General features: G+C 54.5%; 4 protein-coding genes across 4 annotated transcripts in view; 2 read left to right on the top strand and 2 right to left on the bottom strand.

The window, feature by feature from the left end:
- Nucleotides 1-1,074, bottom strand: part of PTSG_09146 (uncharacterized protein) — a gene marked incomplete at its 3' end in the record, with an annotated part of 2,834 nt that extends 1,760 nt beyond the window's left edge. Inside the window, exon 1 of the mRNA XM_004989343.1 lies at nt 245-1,074. Within this exon, the coding sequence (XP_004989400.1) occupies nt 245-932 (688 nt within the window). The 5' untranslated portion in view covers nt 933-1,074. The remainder of the gene's footprint in view (nt 1-244) is intronic.
- Nucleotides 1,075-1,729: 655 nt separating this feature from the next.
- Nucleotides 1,730-5,994, top strand: PTSG_09145 (TKL protein kinase; the record flags this gene model as incomplete). The annotated part of the gene is made up of 3 exons (XM_004989342.1): nt 1,730-5,043; nt 5,196-5,626; nt 5,888-5,994. 3 exons carry the CDS (start codon nt 1,730-1,732, stop codon nt 5,992-5,994), a joined length of 3,852 nt encoding a protein of 1,283 aa, XP_004989399.1.
- Nucleotides 5,995-7,498: 1,504 nt separating this feature from the next.
- On the top strand, nt 7,499-10,428 carry PTSG_09144 (tetratricopeptide TPR_2; the record flags this gene model as incomplete). The annotated part of the gene is made up of 2 exons (XM_004989341.1): nt 7,499-7,950; nt 8,094-10,428. 2 exons carry the CDS (start codon nt 7,499-7,501, stop codon nt 10,402-10,404), a joined length of 2,763 nt encoding a protein of 920 aa, XP_004989398.1. The 3' UTR covers nt 10,405-10,428.
- Nucleotides 10,429-10,960: 532 nt separating this feature from the next.
- Nucleotides 10,961-13,555, bottom strand: PTSG_09143 (uncharacterized protein; the record flags this gene model as incomplete). Its single annotated transcript, XM_004989340.1, has 2 exons — nt 10,961-11,492; nt 11,526-13,555. The coding sequence occupies 2 exons, from the start codon at nt 13,553-13,555 to the stop codon at nt 10,961-10,963; spliced, it is 2,562 nt and encodes an 853-aa protein (XP_004989397.1).
- Nucleotides 13,556-13,729: the final 174 nt, after the last annotated feature.

The raw sequence follows: 13,729 nt of genomic DNA, 5'->3' as shown, positions 1-13,729 counted from the left end.
GTGTGTGTGTGTGCGTGTGTGTTGATGAGGGAAAGATGCGTTAGCTGTGGCCATCATGGTTTGCATTGGGATGAGGGTTCAGACAGTGGGACGCTGGGCTGGACGTACTGTGTGGAGGAAGCAGTGGATGCTAGCGCCTCAGCGCGCACACAAAGACACACACACACACACACACACACACACACACACACACACACACACACACACACAACACACACACACACACACACACGCACGCACTGACCTTTGTTGATCTCGTCCTGCTCTGTGAGCTGCACATTGTAGACGTACAGCTTGTCTGTGGGCGCGCCCTTTCGCGCAGTCCCACTGCTGCCACTGCTTTTGCTGCTGCTGCCGCTGGCTGCTTTCTTGCTCCCTGCACCTGCCGTTGAGTTGCGCGCAGACGCAGACTTGCGCTTTTGCTTCTTCTTGCGCACAAACTCGCTGTCCTCGATGTCGCTGTCGCTCAAGTCCATGTCTCCTACAGACACCCTCTGCCGCGGCGACTTGCCTTCCTCCTCGTCACTGCTCTCGCCAGCATGCTCCCCATCCTCTGCAGCCTGTTCACTGGCGTGCTGCTGTTGATGTTGCTGTTTCTGCGGGTGCGATTGCGCTTCTTCCTGCTTCACTGCCTCTCCTCCCTCTTGCTTCACGCTACTGCTGCCGCCATCACTGCTCGCCCCAACACCGTTCCTTCTCTGCTGTTCCTGCTCCTGGTCCTCTTGTTGGCGTGTGAAGAAGGCCATGATGGCGGCATTGATCACGGCCTTCTTCGGCGTCAGGTCCACGCCAAGCCGCTCAGACAGGTCCTTGCGCACGCTCTTGCGCGTCACCACACCCAGGTCCAGCCCCGGGCGGCTCAGCTCCTCCTCAACAAGCTTCTCCAGCTCAGCATCGCTCGGTAAGGTCGTCGTGGCCATGGTCGTGGCCATGGTCGTGGCTGGAGGTGGTGTGTGTGGGTGGGGAAAGCAGTCAGGTCAGCTGCGGTTTTGCGGTGTTGTGGTGGTGTGGTTTGTTTGTGTGTGCAGGTTGTGCAGTTTTGCCAGGTTTTCTGGGTGGCGGGAGATTGGCAGCCCCGGTTTGAAAATGGGTCACAAAATGAACAAAGTTAGTCATTTATACCGTGCTTGAAAAATGCAGGAAGACGGTCATTTGCAACCGAGAGGCGGTGAACCTTTCCTTTTTGGGACAACGTGCATGTGTCGCGAGACCAGCATCGAGGCACCGTTGACTCCTACTAAAGAATAAAGTACATTCTTCTTTTCTTCTTTTGCCGCCCAATACAAAAAAAAAAACTACACACATCGCTTTCCTTTTTTGTACCGAATGTGGAAAGGGGACAACAAGCATTTAATAATTTGATGTGACCGGCAGCAACTCGCCGTTTGATCGCTTTGGCACAGCGGTTGCATTGTTTCCTTCTTCCTTTCTTCGCTCACGCAATGACTTGCTTCCCGACCTCCTTCACCACCACCGTCCGGTGGTGGAAGCTTTGTTCCCTCCTCACTGTCGTCTTCTTCCACTCCCTCGCCCTCAAACATCATCCTACTGCGGGTGCGATCACCGACAGCCATCATGTCAAACAGGTCCGTATCTGTGTCTGGTGTGGGTCAATGTGCTGTTCATGTGGACGTGTTTTGTGTGGACCTTTTCATGACTGTCCGTTTCACGACCCATCAATGACAGCACACGCACACACACACACACACACACACACACACACACACACATGCCCACATACAACTACGCACACGCAAAGCAGGTGTGCACTTCGGTAGATGAAACCTTGCAGCAGCTGAGACATGTCTTGTCAGACCAAGGCATCACGTTCACAGAGGACCTCTCCCCCGACGGCCTGTTGCTTCCAATGAACAACCGCACCAACATCAAAGTTGACCTGTCGCCAATTGCTCGCCTCATGCAGGTTGCAGGTTGCCCAGCAGCCTCGCCAACAGAGCCACAGTCACGCCAGCAATCGAAAGATGTTGCCACGTCGTCTCCAATGAAAACCGTCTCTCGGCGACGACGCGCAGAACCGGCAAGCCAAGCTGTCACATGCACATTCCAAGACGTTTTGAACGCACAATGCACTGGACCACCTTCAAACAACGGCACTCTTATCATCTCTTTTGAGGGCGAGCGGAATGCGCCAGCACAACAGCAAGCACTGGAAGCTCTCCGGAGCATTTCCCCCGCAGTCGGCAAATTGACTCTGAGAGGTGCAATTTCGCAGCAGGCCTTGAGCTGGGTCGTTTACCAAGGCGATTGGAGCAACGTCAACACTCTCGAAATTAATGGGCTGATTGCCAATCATACGGATTTGGGCATGTTTTCTTCCATGGCAAGCCTGACAACTTTGACACTGAGTAACAGCAATGTCTTGTCAGTGTCGCCGCCGAATCAGGCCCAAGCTTTACGATTGCTAACGCTTGATCTCAGCAACAACTTCCTTGAGTTCTTGCCAGACGCGATGTTTGCGGACATGCACGCGTTGCACACGCTTGATCTGAGTGGGAATCGCTTCACAAGAGTAGAGCCAAAGTGGTTTCAGCAGCTGCCTGCGTTGACAAAGCTATTCCTAAACACCAATAAGATTGAGGAACTGGGTGTTTCCACCTTCGCACAGCTGACTTCACTGACAGTGTTGCATTTGAATGACAACAGCATTCGGATTCTTCAAGGAGCGCTCGAGGGTCTTTCTTCGTTACGAGAACTCGACCTCTCAAGCAACGGGGAACGCTTCTTTGGAGATTGGCTTGTATTACACAAGGGCGACTTTGGTGACCTTTCCAGTTTGCAAACCCTAAGCCTTAAACACAATTCGCTTGATATCTTGCCAGGTGACTTGTTCTCCAACACCACCATGCTGAAATCGCTAGACCTCAGCAACAACCGGCTGAGCAACTTGCATGCCCACACCTTCCAAGGACTCGGAAAGCTTACTCAGCTGCACCTCAACAACAACCGGCTTCGTACCCTCGAGAGTGCGATGTTTCATGATTCGACAAGGTTGCGTTACTTGTATCTGCAAAACAATTTCATTTGGCAAGTGCAAGACGATGCGCTTGAAGGCTGCGAAAGCCTGGAGGAGCTTCACATGGAAAGTAACGGCCTCTCGCAATTGCCTGATCAAATCTTTCATTTCTCAACAAATTTGACCGAGATATCGCTGAGGGACAACCAACTTACAACTGTGAACGGAGCACTTCACAACCTCACGAACCTAAAGTCCTTGTGGCTCGAGGCGAACGGATTGACTCAGCTGTGCGTCGCCCTTCCTTCACTCGAGCGCCTGTGGTTGGACGGAAATCGAATGCAAGATCTTGTTCAGCTGGATCAACTTCCAAGCTTGCAAGAGCTTCGCATGTCAAACCATCACATTTCAAACCTGAACCTCACAGCTGTGTTGATTGCACCAAAGTTGCGGGTCGCTCAGCTGGATGCAAGCCCTGATGTTGTAAGTGTTGCTCACGTGAATCCGCAGATGTTGCAGGACCAAGCACAGTCCAGCTTACACACTCTCACCCTGGTCAACGTTGACGCTCGGGAATGGCTTTCGAACGTGAGACAAGCACCCGCCATGCGCTTCAGAAGCCTACACCTTGGCCATGTCACAATGGACGACCACTCTACACCCATGATTGGAATTTGCACCTTACTCAATGACGACGTGCAGGAATTTCGATTGTTGGGCACCTCGTTTCAACACGTCAGTATGTGTCCTGGGAAGAGGTTTTCGTCCGTTCTTTTGCCGCGTAATCATCGCCTCTTGTCGATTGAACTTCCCACCCCGCTGGCCACATTGGATGTGTCTGATTCCAACCGCCTTTCTCGTATCGCAGCGCCAAGCGTCGAAGTCTTGGACATCAGTGGCACACAGGTGCCTCCAACCTTGCCCATCTGTGACACTCTGGGCACGAGAGCGCTCTTTGCTCGGGAATTGTCACATGTCTGGCGTTTTTGGGATGTACAAGACGTTGCTGTTGACGTGGCCAGGCGCTGTGCTAAACAGTTGGAGATTTTCGATATTTCGCAAAACCGTTGGATGGATACATTGCCTGTCATGAACCACATATTTGGCGGTGTGTACTCGTTATCGAACCGCAAACTTCTGACGACATCCTATGCCCCTATTGTTCAACGAAAATCTGTACTTCTTCTTGAAACCCGAGCCAACCCTGTGCAGTGCACTCTCACGCTGGATACACAAGAAGTTCGTTCGGAGCAAGACCCAGCAACACTGACCTCAGAACTGGTGTACTCGTTTGACTGTTCGTGTGCACGTGGGTTTTCTGGGCCAAACTTTTGCTTCGAGCAGTCTAGACTTAAGCTCGACCAGGCTGTTGGACCGTTTGCTGTGGGCATAACTCTTGGGATATTGCTTCCCATACTCATTTGGTGGTATGTACGATATCGACGCGTGCATCGCCGAGCGAGACTTGCTGCCGCTCGCATCAACCTGCAGGAGCAGCTGCTAGTGGAGCGAGACGCGGAAGTGATGGCGCTGAAGAAGGCATGGGAGATTGAGTACGATGAGCTGCGGATGATTAAGCGTGTTGCTGCGGGTGCCTTTGGCGTGGTGTTCAAGGCAGAATGGGACACAGTGATGGTGGCGGTCAAAGTGTTGCAGCAAGCCGTCATGATGATTGACAAGAGCACGGTGCTTGAGTTTGAGAAGGAGGTGGAGTTTTTGCAGCGGACACGCCACCCGAATGTGGTGCGGTTCTTTGGTGCGGGCACAGACCCCAACGGCAGCCCGTTCCTGGTGCTGGAGTTTGTGGCCATGGGGTCGCTCAAGGACCTGTTGCGGACGAACCTGGACAAAATGCTGAGGGAGGTGAAGAACAGGAAGGTCGATCAAGAGTCCCATGGGGAAGTGTTGACTGAGGAAGTCGGCGAAACCGTCACGTTGGTCAGCACAGCTGGCACAGGCACAGGCGCAGGAACCTCCCGTGTAGCGACTGCTTGGGACCTGAAGCTACGACTGCTGCGCGAAGTTGCGAGTGGCATGGCCTTTATCCACAGCCTCGACCAAATGCACCGGTTGGATGATTTGTGTGTGTGTGTGTGTGTATGTGTTTGTGTGTGTGTGTGTGTGTGTGTGTGTGCGTCTGCATGCAGGCACGTGCTTCTTGCCCACCGCACCATCCTACCCTCACCCCAACTACACCAACATCCTAACATCATCCAAACAGAGACCTGAAAAGCGGCAACGTGCTGGTGTCATCATCGCTTCGCGCCAAAATCACAGATTTCGGATCCATCCGCCAGTGCTTTGCACGCGACAGAAACCAGCACCAGCAGCACACTCGACTTTCCTCCTCCAGCGATGCTGACCCCCAATACAGCCAGCAGGCTGGACTGCAGACGATGACGAGCATGACGCTGACGGCTGGGGTGGGCACGCCACTGTACATGGCACCAGAGGCACTGACAGGCGACAAGTACAGCTTTGAGGCGGATGTGTTCAGCTTTGGCGTGCTGATGTGGGAGGTGGCGACACAGCGGGTGCCTGATCTGATTGAGCAGGAGAAGGGGGGCGGGTATCGAGGACCAATCCTCGCCACCATCAGTAACTTACTTGACGAAGGAAAACGCCTGTCATTCTCAGAGGACCGCGACAAAGGTGTGTGTGTGGGTGGGTGACTGTGTGTGTGTGTGTGTGTGTGTGTGTGTGTGTGTGTGTGTGTGTGTGTGTGTGTGACTGTGTGTGCGTGTGTGTGCGTGTGATTGTGTGTATGTTACATTATGTGGGTGTGATGTACATACTTGCTGTGTTTGTAGAATGGGATTCTGTCGCAATGATGGACACGCTTTCACGGTGTTCCTTCGCAACCTAACCCCAGGTGACACTTGTGTTCATGTAATGACTTTGTGACCACTGAAGACCCGATTCCCGAATGGTTCAAAACAGTCGCGCTCAAATGCATGGAGCAGCAACCCAAGCGCCGCCCTTCTTTCAAGCAGCTCCACGAAACAGACTTGAAGAATTGATGCATGTGGTCATGATTATGTACCTTGACGATGGGCTTGTGTGTGAGTGTGTGTGTGTGCGTGTGTGTGTGTATGTGTGTGCCTGCCTTCGTTCTGCTTCAGTTTTCTCCCACTGTTACAGCATTTCGCGAGGCTTTGATCCATATGAGATGCAATGAATAAACATTGTTTCTGTGCTCACACATCAACAACACACGACAACCCCAGCCAGCGCTCGTCGCTCCTCCCGTGCCCAATGTCTTCAGAGGTCGTCATCACCATCTGAGCAGAGCTGGCTGTACAACTTGCTCCGTGGGTTGTTAGTCGCAGCAAAAAGAAGGAAAAGTCGCGCCGAATCAACCAGTCAACTGACTGTAAGCCAGCTGTCATGCTTGCTGATGTATGGCACGGACTCGGTCTCGAGTGTGGTCTGCAACGCGTCGTCGTCGTCCCCGCTAGCAACGACCAGAAAGCAGTTGAGCAGTGATCCAGCATTGGCAGCAGGCTCCAGCCAGCTGAGGAGCACACACTCTGTTGAATGCAGATGTACACTTGTACAGCTCCATCAACGATGACCAGCTGCGCCTCCCGTGGCTGTGTTGCTGAAGTGCTTGATTCTGTGCCGTCCACCTCCTTCTGGTCCACCTCAACGTCTAGCTGGTTGATGGCATGCATTGCCAGCTTGGGGAGTTGTCGTCATTGTGAAAGGAGACGCTCTTTTGATGCTTGGCGTCGGCCAGCCACCACAGACACACCGAGCTGTGCATAGCGACGTCAAAGCTCAGTGTACGTGGAAAGGGAGGGGAGTCGGGCAAGCGGGCACTCAACTACTCAACAACGTCGAAGCAGTTGGACGCAAAGCTCTCTTGCGCCGCAGGCCACTGCAAGACTGCATCTCAAGGGATGACCTGCCCATCAACACAGTTTGCTCCTCCCAGCACCAGCGGACCAGGGTCGGCCACTGCTCGCCCCAAAGAAGCCAGCTAAAGAGCACACGCCAAGAAGACCCACAGCACAACCACACACCAACTGTGAATGGAGCAGGCAAGTGTCCGCTGCAACTGTGGCGGTTGTTGTTGTGTTTTGTTTTTGTTTTTCTTTTGATTCCGCGTGGAAAATTTGCACAACAGCCACAAGAGGCAATAGAAACAACTGGATGGTACGGGCCCAAACACTTTCCTCTTCTGAATGCCTCAATTTGCCTGTTGTGTTTGTGTGGCAAAACGTCGTCGTGCCAGTGGATTGATTGCTCACGCAGCGACAGTGTGCTTGGGAGGGTTTGTCGCAAACGCTGGAGAATGTGAAATGTGACTGTGCGTCATTTCGCCTGGCTTGCTTGCCAGCACCAGGAACAGTGCCGAGCGCAGAGGAGCAGTGCTTGTCTTGTCAATCAACGTGTGCTCAACAGACTCAGCGAAGCAGAGAAGCAGAGTTCATTCATCCAGCCACAAGAACACATGCAGCTGCTGTCGAATACGCTGCCACTGACCCTTCCGTCGACAAACAAACACCGCCAAGAACGACAATGTCCACGCCAAAGCCAACAACTGCAACCACCACAACCACCACAACAGCAGCAGCGCCCATCTGCACGGATGGCGTGAGCACCTCTGCCATCAAGCGGTTCATGTCGCAGATCAAGGATTATCACCCCGACAACTACGAGGAGGTGACGACGTACGATGCGAGTGTCAAGCCCGTGATCCACCGCACGAAGGAATGGAAGTGTTCGTACATCGACCTGCTGCGCAGAACCAAGCCGGAGGAAGTGGGACCAGCCACCGTGTTTGTGTCGCACGCCTGGAAGTACAAGATCTCCGATGTCCTCACCACCATGCTGGAGTACGACGAGGAGGAGGAGGAGAAACACAAGGATGAAGATGGAACCAAGCACAGCAAGCAAGAGACGTTCTTCTGGTTTGACCTCTTCTGCAACAACCAGCACACAGAATCGCGCATGGGCCTGTCGCCAGAACAGTGAGTTGTGTGTGTGTGTGTGTGTGTGTGTGTCAGGTTGCTTCACCAGTGTGTGCGTTTCGTCTCGACACCTTAACACACACACACACACACACACACACACACACACACACACACACACACACACACACACGTTATGGCAGGATTGGGGCCCCGTTCAAGAGCGCCATTGCATCCATTGGCAAGGTGCTGCTGGTGCTGACGCCGTGGAACAAGCCCGTCCCACTGACACGCGCGTGGTGTCTGTGGGAGATCTTCTGCGCCATCAGCCAAGAAAGCGATGTTGGATTGGAGATTAGGCTGCCACAGCACCAGCGCACGAAGCTGAGGGAAGCTTTGCTTGAAGATCACAAGGCAATCACCAACATGCTGGTGGAGGTGCAAGCAGGGAAAGCAAGCGCAAGTGTGCGAGCAGACAAGGAGATGATCTTCAAGGCGATTGAGGACACTGTGGGCTTCCCTGAAGTGAACAGAGCTGTGAAAGGACGGATGCGCGCCTGGTGTTTGATGATGGCAAAGTCATTTTTGGAGGAGATGGGGATGGGAGGCGAAGACGGCACGGCCGAGTTTGCACGCATGTGCAACAGAGTTGGACTGGTCATGCTTGACTTTGGAGAGCATGAAAGAGCGGAGCAGTTTCTTCAACGAGGCCTGGATATCGAGCTGAACACGTTGGGGGAGAAGCATCCGTCCACAGCAACCACATACGGCAACCTGGGCGGTGTGTACTACAGCATGGGTGAGTATGACCGTGCTCTGGAGTACTACCAGAAGGGTTTTAAGATTACGCTGGACACGTTGGGGGAGAAGCATCCGTCCACAGCAATCACATACAGCAGCCTGGGTCAGGTGTACTGCAACAAGGGCGACTATGACCGCGCCATCCACTACTATGAGAAGTGCCTGCAGATACAGCTGGACACGTTGGAGGAGAAGCATCCACACACGGCAACCACATACAACAACCTGGGTCACGTGTACTGCAGCAAGTGCGACTATGACCGTGCCATTCACTATTATGACAAGTGCCTGCAGATACAGCTGGACACCTTGGGGGAGAAACACGCAGAGACAGCAAGAACGTACAACAACCTGGGCGGGGTGCACTGCAGCATGGGTGAGTATGACCGTGCTCTGGAGTACTGCCAACAGAGCCTGCAGATCTACCTCGACACGTGGGGGGAGAAGCATCCATCCACAGCAACCATACACAACAACCTGGGTCAGGTGTACTACAGCAAGGGCGACTATGACCGCGCCATCCACTACTATGAGAAGTGCCTGCAGATACAGCTGGACACGTTGGGGGAGAAGCATCCACACACGGCAGGCACATACAACAACCTGGGTCAAGTGTATGAGAGCAAGGGCGACTATGACCGCGCTCTGGCGTACTTCGAGAAGTGCCTGCAGATACAGCTGGACACGTTGGGGGAGAAGCATCCGTCCACAGCAACCACATGTGGCAACCTGGGCCAGGTGTACAGGAGCAAGGGCGACTATGACCGTGCCATCCACTACTATGAGAAGTGCCTGCAGATACAGCTGGACACGTTGGGGGAGAAGCATCCACACACGGCAACCACATACGGCAACCTGGGTCAGGTGTACAAGAGCAAGGGCGACTATGACCTCGCCACCCACTACTACCAGAAGAGCCTGCAGATCAAGCTGGACACGTTGGGGGAGAAACACCCAGACACAGCAACCACATACAACAACCTGGGTCAGGTGTACAACAGCAAGGGGGAGTATGACCGTGCCATCCACTACTATGAGAAGAGCCTGCAGATCAAGCTGGACACGTTGGGGGAGAAGCACCCAGACACAGCAACCACATACAACAACCTGGGCCAGGTGTACAGGAGCAAGGGGGAGTATGACCGTGCTCTGGAGTACTACCAGAAGGATTTGAACATTACACTGGACACGTTGGGGGAGAAGCATCCGTCCACAGCAACCACATACGGCAACCTGGGCGGGGTGTACAACAGCAAGGGGGAGTATGACCGCGCCATCCACTACTACCAGAAGAGCCTGCAGATCCGCCTGGACACGTTGGGGGAGAAGCATCCAGACACAGCAACCACATACAACAACCTGGGTGGGGTGTACTACAGCAAGTGCGACTATGCCCGCGCAAAACAGTTGATGCAACGAGCTGTCGATATCTTGATGGACACGCTTGGCCCAGACCACCCACACACCAAAGATGGGCAGCAGAATTTACTTGCACTGCGTCTGCAGGAATTCATTCGTCAAGTTTCACAACACCAGTCTACCCCAACTCCCTCTGGACAACAGCAGCAACACTCCCCAGTACAGCGCAACCCCCTGCTCCGTTTCATCTCCGCTCAAGTAGCCCACCAATCCTCTTCAACGCGTCGCAACTTGATCCTGCGCTTCCTCTGCTCAACACTGCATGCACACACGTCCCCAGCCTCTGCGGGGTGAGACTAACCTCGCACCCACTTCCCGCCGCTGCCAGCTGCAAACTCGCCAGTGGCGTCGCGCACGCCCTTTGTCAACACCCACGATCGACCTCCTTCAGCTCTGGTGAGGTGTGGCAATCTCGCTTCGGTGAAGTTTGGCCCCATTCTCACGCAGCAGGTTGCCGAAAGATGTTCAGGTTGTGCGAGTTGCTACCGTGCTCTTGTGTCTTGACATCGTGCCAATGCGTTCGTTACATGCGAATGACAGCCGATGCTTGTTGGTACTGTGAATGGTGTGGACATGTCTTGAAGCGCGGGTGTGCGTCGTTTTGGCGGTGCGTGTCTCTGATTTGATTTTGTTGGTGATCGTGCACAAGAATACGCAAGCTGCACGGCCCAAATACACAATGAACTTCTCAAACACTTTACCGTCAATGCAATGGTCAAAGGCACAGCCAAGCTGCTCAACCAGGCGCAAGGGAAACAAATCTTCAACGCACACGCTGACACTCACACCTTCCCCCGTCTGTGTGTGTGTGTGTGTCCGGCACCTCTCTCACTCTCACATACACACACCCTCACACCTTCTCCACCCTGCCGCTCATGAGCACGGCCATCATGTCCTCTGGCGTCCGGTTCACCAGCACCGCATCTGGCCACGCCCACAGCCGGTCGATGCTGGTACAGTCGCGCACCACCAGGCAGCCGACCGCCGTCAGCGCACCCAGGTCATCGAACGTGCACCGTTCCAGGATGAGGCGGTGGACATTGCGGAAGCAGGAGGAGGCCGTGACGCTGCAGGCGCCAAGTTGACACGTGAACACGCGTTGAATGCGTTGCACACGCAGTGGGGCTTCCGGGTTCTGAGGAACACGTGAACTGTCATCGCCGTCGTTGTCCTCCTCGACGTCCTTGTCATCATCGTCGCTTGCCATGACCGTGGCCCGCTCCAGATACAGCCATGTGATCCCGCTTAAGTTAGCAGAGGAGCCGTTACAGCGGCGAAGTGACACGTGGTTGCAGTCGCTGATCACGCCATCAAGCGTCACGCACACCAGGTGAAGCTGCCGCCGCCCACGCAGGGCGCCCACGTCGCCAAGGCGGTAGTTGCTGAGTTAAAGCAGCGGGACATTGGTCAAGCACGTGCTGGAAGCGTCTTTACGAGCAACAGTGCCGGGCCGGTACGCGCCGGGTTCGCGTCTGCTGACAATTCTACGCCCATTTGCAGACAGCTCCTTCACACACTGCGGCAGCTGGCTCCCCGTCAGGACGATGCGGAGGTCGTCCAAGCACACGTACACGTTGTCTGGCACTGGCAGCAGGCGGCCCAACGGATTGTCTGCACTGGTGCGCAGCACGACTGGGTTGCGGATCACCAGCTTGTCCACGCGGTGTGCCAAGGCAGACAGGTTGACCTTGCCACGGCAGTCGAGGTCCAGCACCCGCGCGTGCTCGAACCGTGGAATGTTGAGGTCCACGCTTCGAATCGTGATGGTGTCGACGCGGGGCGGAAGCACAAACTTCACGTGCGTACTCCAGGAACCGTACCCCAGCCCGAAGTGGGTGGCGTTTGGAAGATGAATGCGAGCCGGCACATCGCCCTTCACAAAGGACAGTGTGACGCGCTTGGCGTTGAGTGTGTCAGTCTCAAGCGGCGCCTCGTGGACATGAAGCTCCTCCGCGTCTGCCATCACAGACTGGTCGTCCACAGTCACACGCGCAAGCACAAGCGTGTTGATGCCAGCAAGCGGTACAAGGTCCACGTGTCGGTTTGCGATCCTCACGCAGTGCAGGCCGGCAAACAGTGCAAAGTCATCAAGTTCGACAAGGCCATGAAAGTTGATGCCGCCGACGTTGGACACTTCGCCTTGGAGCGTGTTTTGCTCATGCGCCATGCTGAGCCATCTTATGTGCCCAATGTCGCGAAAGATCACGCTTTCCAGCTTCTGGCACATTGAGTCCAGGATGAGTGTGTTTGCATTACACAGAGTCAGGGAGGCCAACGGTGCTGTGGTTGTGATTTTCAATCTCTCTGCACGTGCACCACCCAACGCTGTGGATCGGAGCTCGTTGAAGCGGTTTGCGCCTGCTTGGCTGCTGAACTCGACACTGGCAAAGAACAGGGCGGGATGTTGATGCTGCTGCTGCTGTAGTAGTAGTAGTAGTAGTTGTTGTTGTTGTTGTTGTTGTTGTTGTTGTTGTTGTTGTTTAAGTTGTTGTTGTTGTTGTTGTTGTTGTTGTTGTTGTTGTTGTTGTTGTTGTTGTTGTTGTTGTTGTTTAAGTTGTTGTTGTTGTTGTTTGTGTTGTTGTTGTTGTTGTTGTTGTTGTTTGTGTTCAGCATCCCCTCCCACCTCCCCTCTCTCTGTCACCTCCCCTCTCTCTGTCACCTTCCCTCTCTCTGTCACATCTCCTCTCTCTGTCACATCCCCTCTCTCTGTCACATCCCCTCTCTCTGTCACATCCCCTCCCACCATATCTCCTTCCTCGTCCTCTTTATCGCCTCCCACCTCCATCCACCCCCTCTCCTGTCGACCTGCGTCCACGGCAGCAGCCCATGCTTCGATGTCGTCCATGCATTTGAATGTGATGCGTCCGCACCGAGCAAACTGCCTCCAAAAGGCAGGAGCCGAGGACTGAACACCTGTTAGCCGCGCCTGCAAGAAGGGGAGGTCGCTGGCCCAGGTCACGCCGAGCCAGGAGTACGCAAGGAAGCGGTTCTCCATCCACACAGCAGCGTTGCCACAGTCACCACTGTCATTGTTGCCATTGTTGTCGTCGGCACTCATCCTTTGCACTGCCAACAGCGGTGGGAGAAGTGCGGCTTGAAACGTGTCGAGCCAATCTGAGACGGTGGAATCGTCGTCGACAGTCCATGTGACATCGGCGTATGCAGGCACGGAGCCCGCTGCGCCAAAGTTGTCTCGCACCTGTATGGATGTGCGCGGTTTCTTGTCGCCGAGTGCCTGCGTGAGAACTTCCGCAAGGTACCATTTGGGCACGGCCCAGGGCAGGTCGTGGTACAGCTCGCGGCAGGTGAACATGAGGTTGAGGAACGCGCGCGCCTTGGCGCAGTCTGCCTTGTGCCTCACATCAAACTCCTTCAGCGTGCCCGACGCATCGCTGGCATCAGAGGTCGACAACATGCGGGCAGCCACCAGCTTCCAGCACTCCATCGTGTGTGTGTGTGTGTGTGTGTGTGTGTGTGTGTGTGTGTGTGTGTGTGTGTGTGTGTGTGTGTGTGTGTGTGTGTGTGTGTGTGTGTGTGTGTGTGTGTGTGTGTGTGTGTGTGTGTGTGTGTGTGTGTGTGTGTGTGTGTGTGTGTGTGTGCTGTGTGTGTGTGTGTGTGT

This window comes from Salpingoeca rosetta, assembly GCF_000188695.1.
Source record: "Salpingoeca rosetta unplaced genomic scaffold supercont1.29, whole genome shotgun sequence".
Taxonomy (NCBI): domain Eukaryota; class Choanoflagellata; order Craspedida; family Salpingoecidae; genus Salpingoeca; species Salpingoeca rosetta.
The sequence above is the reverse complement of the archived record's forward strand: the minus strand, read 5'-3'. Positions and strand labels throughout refer to the sequence as shown.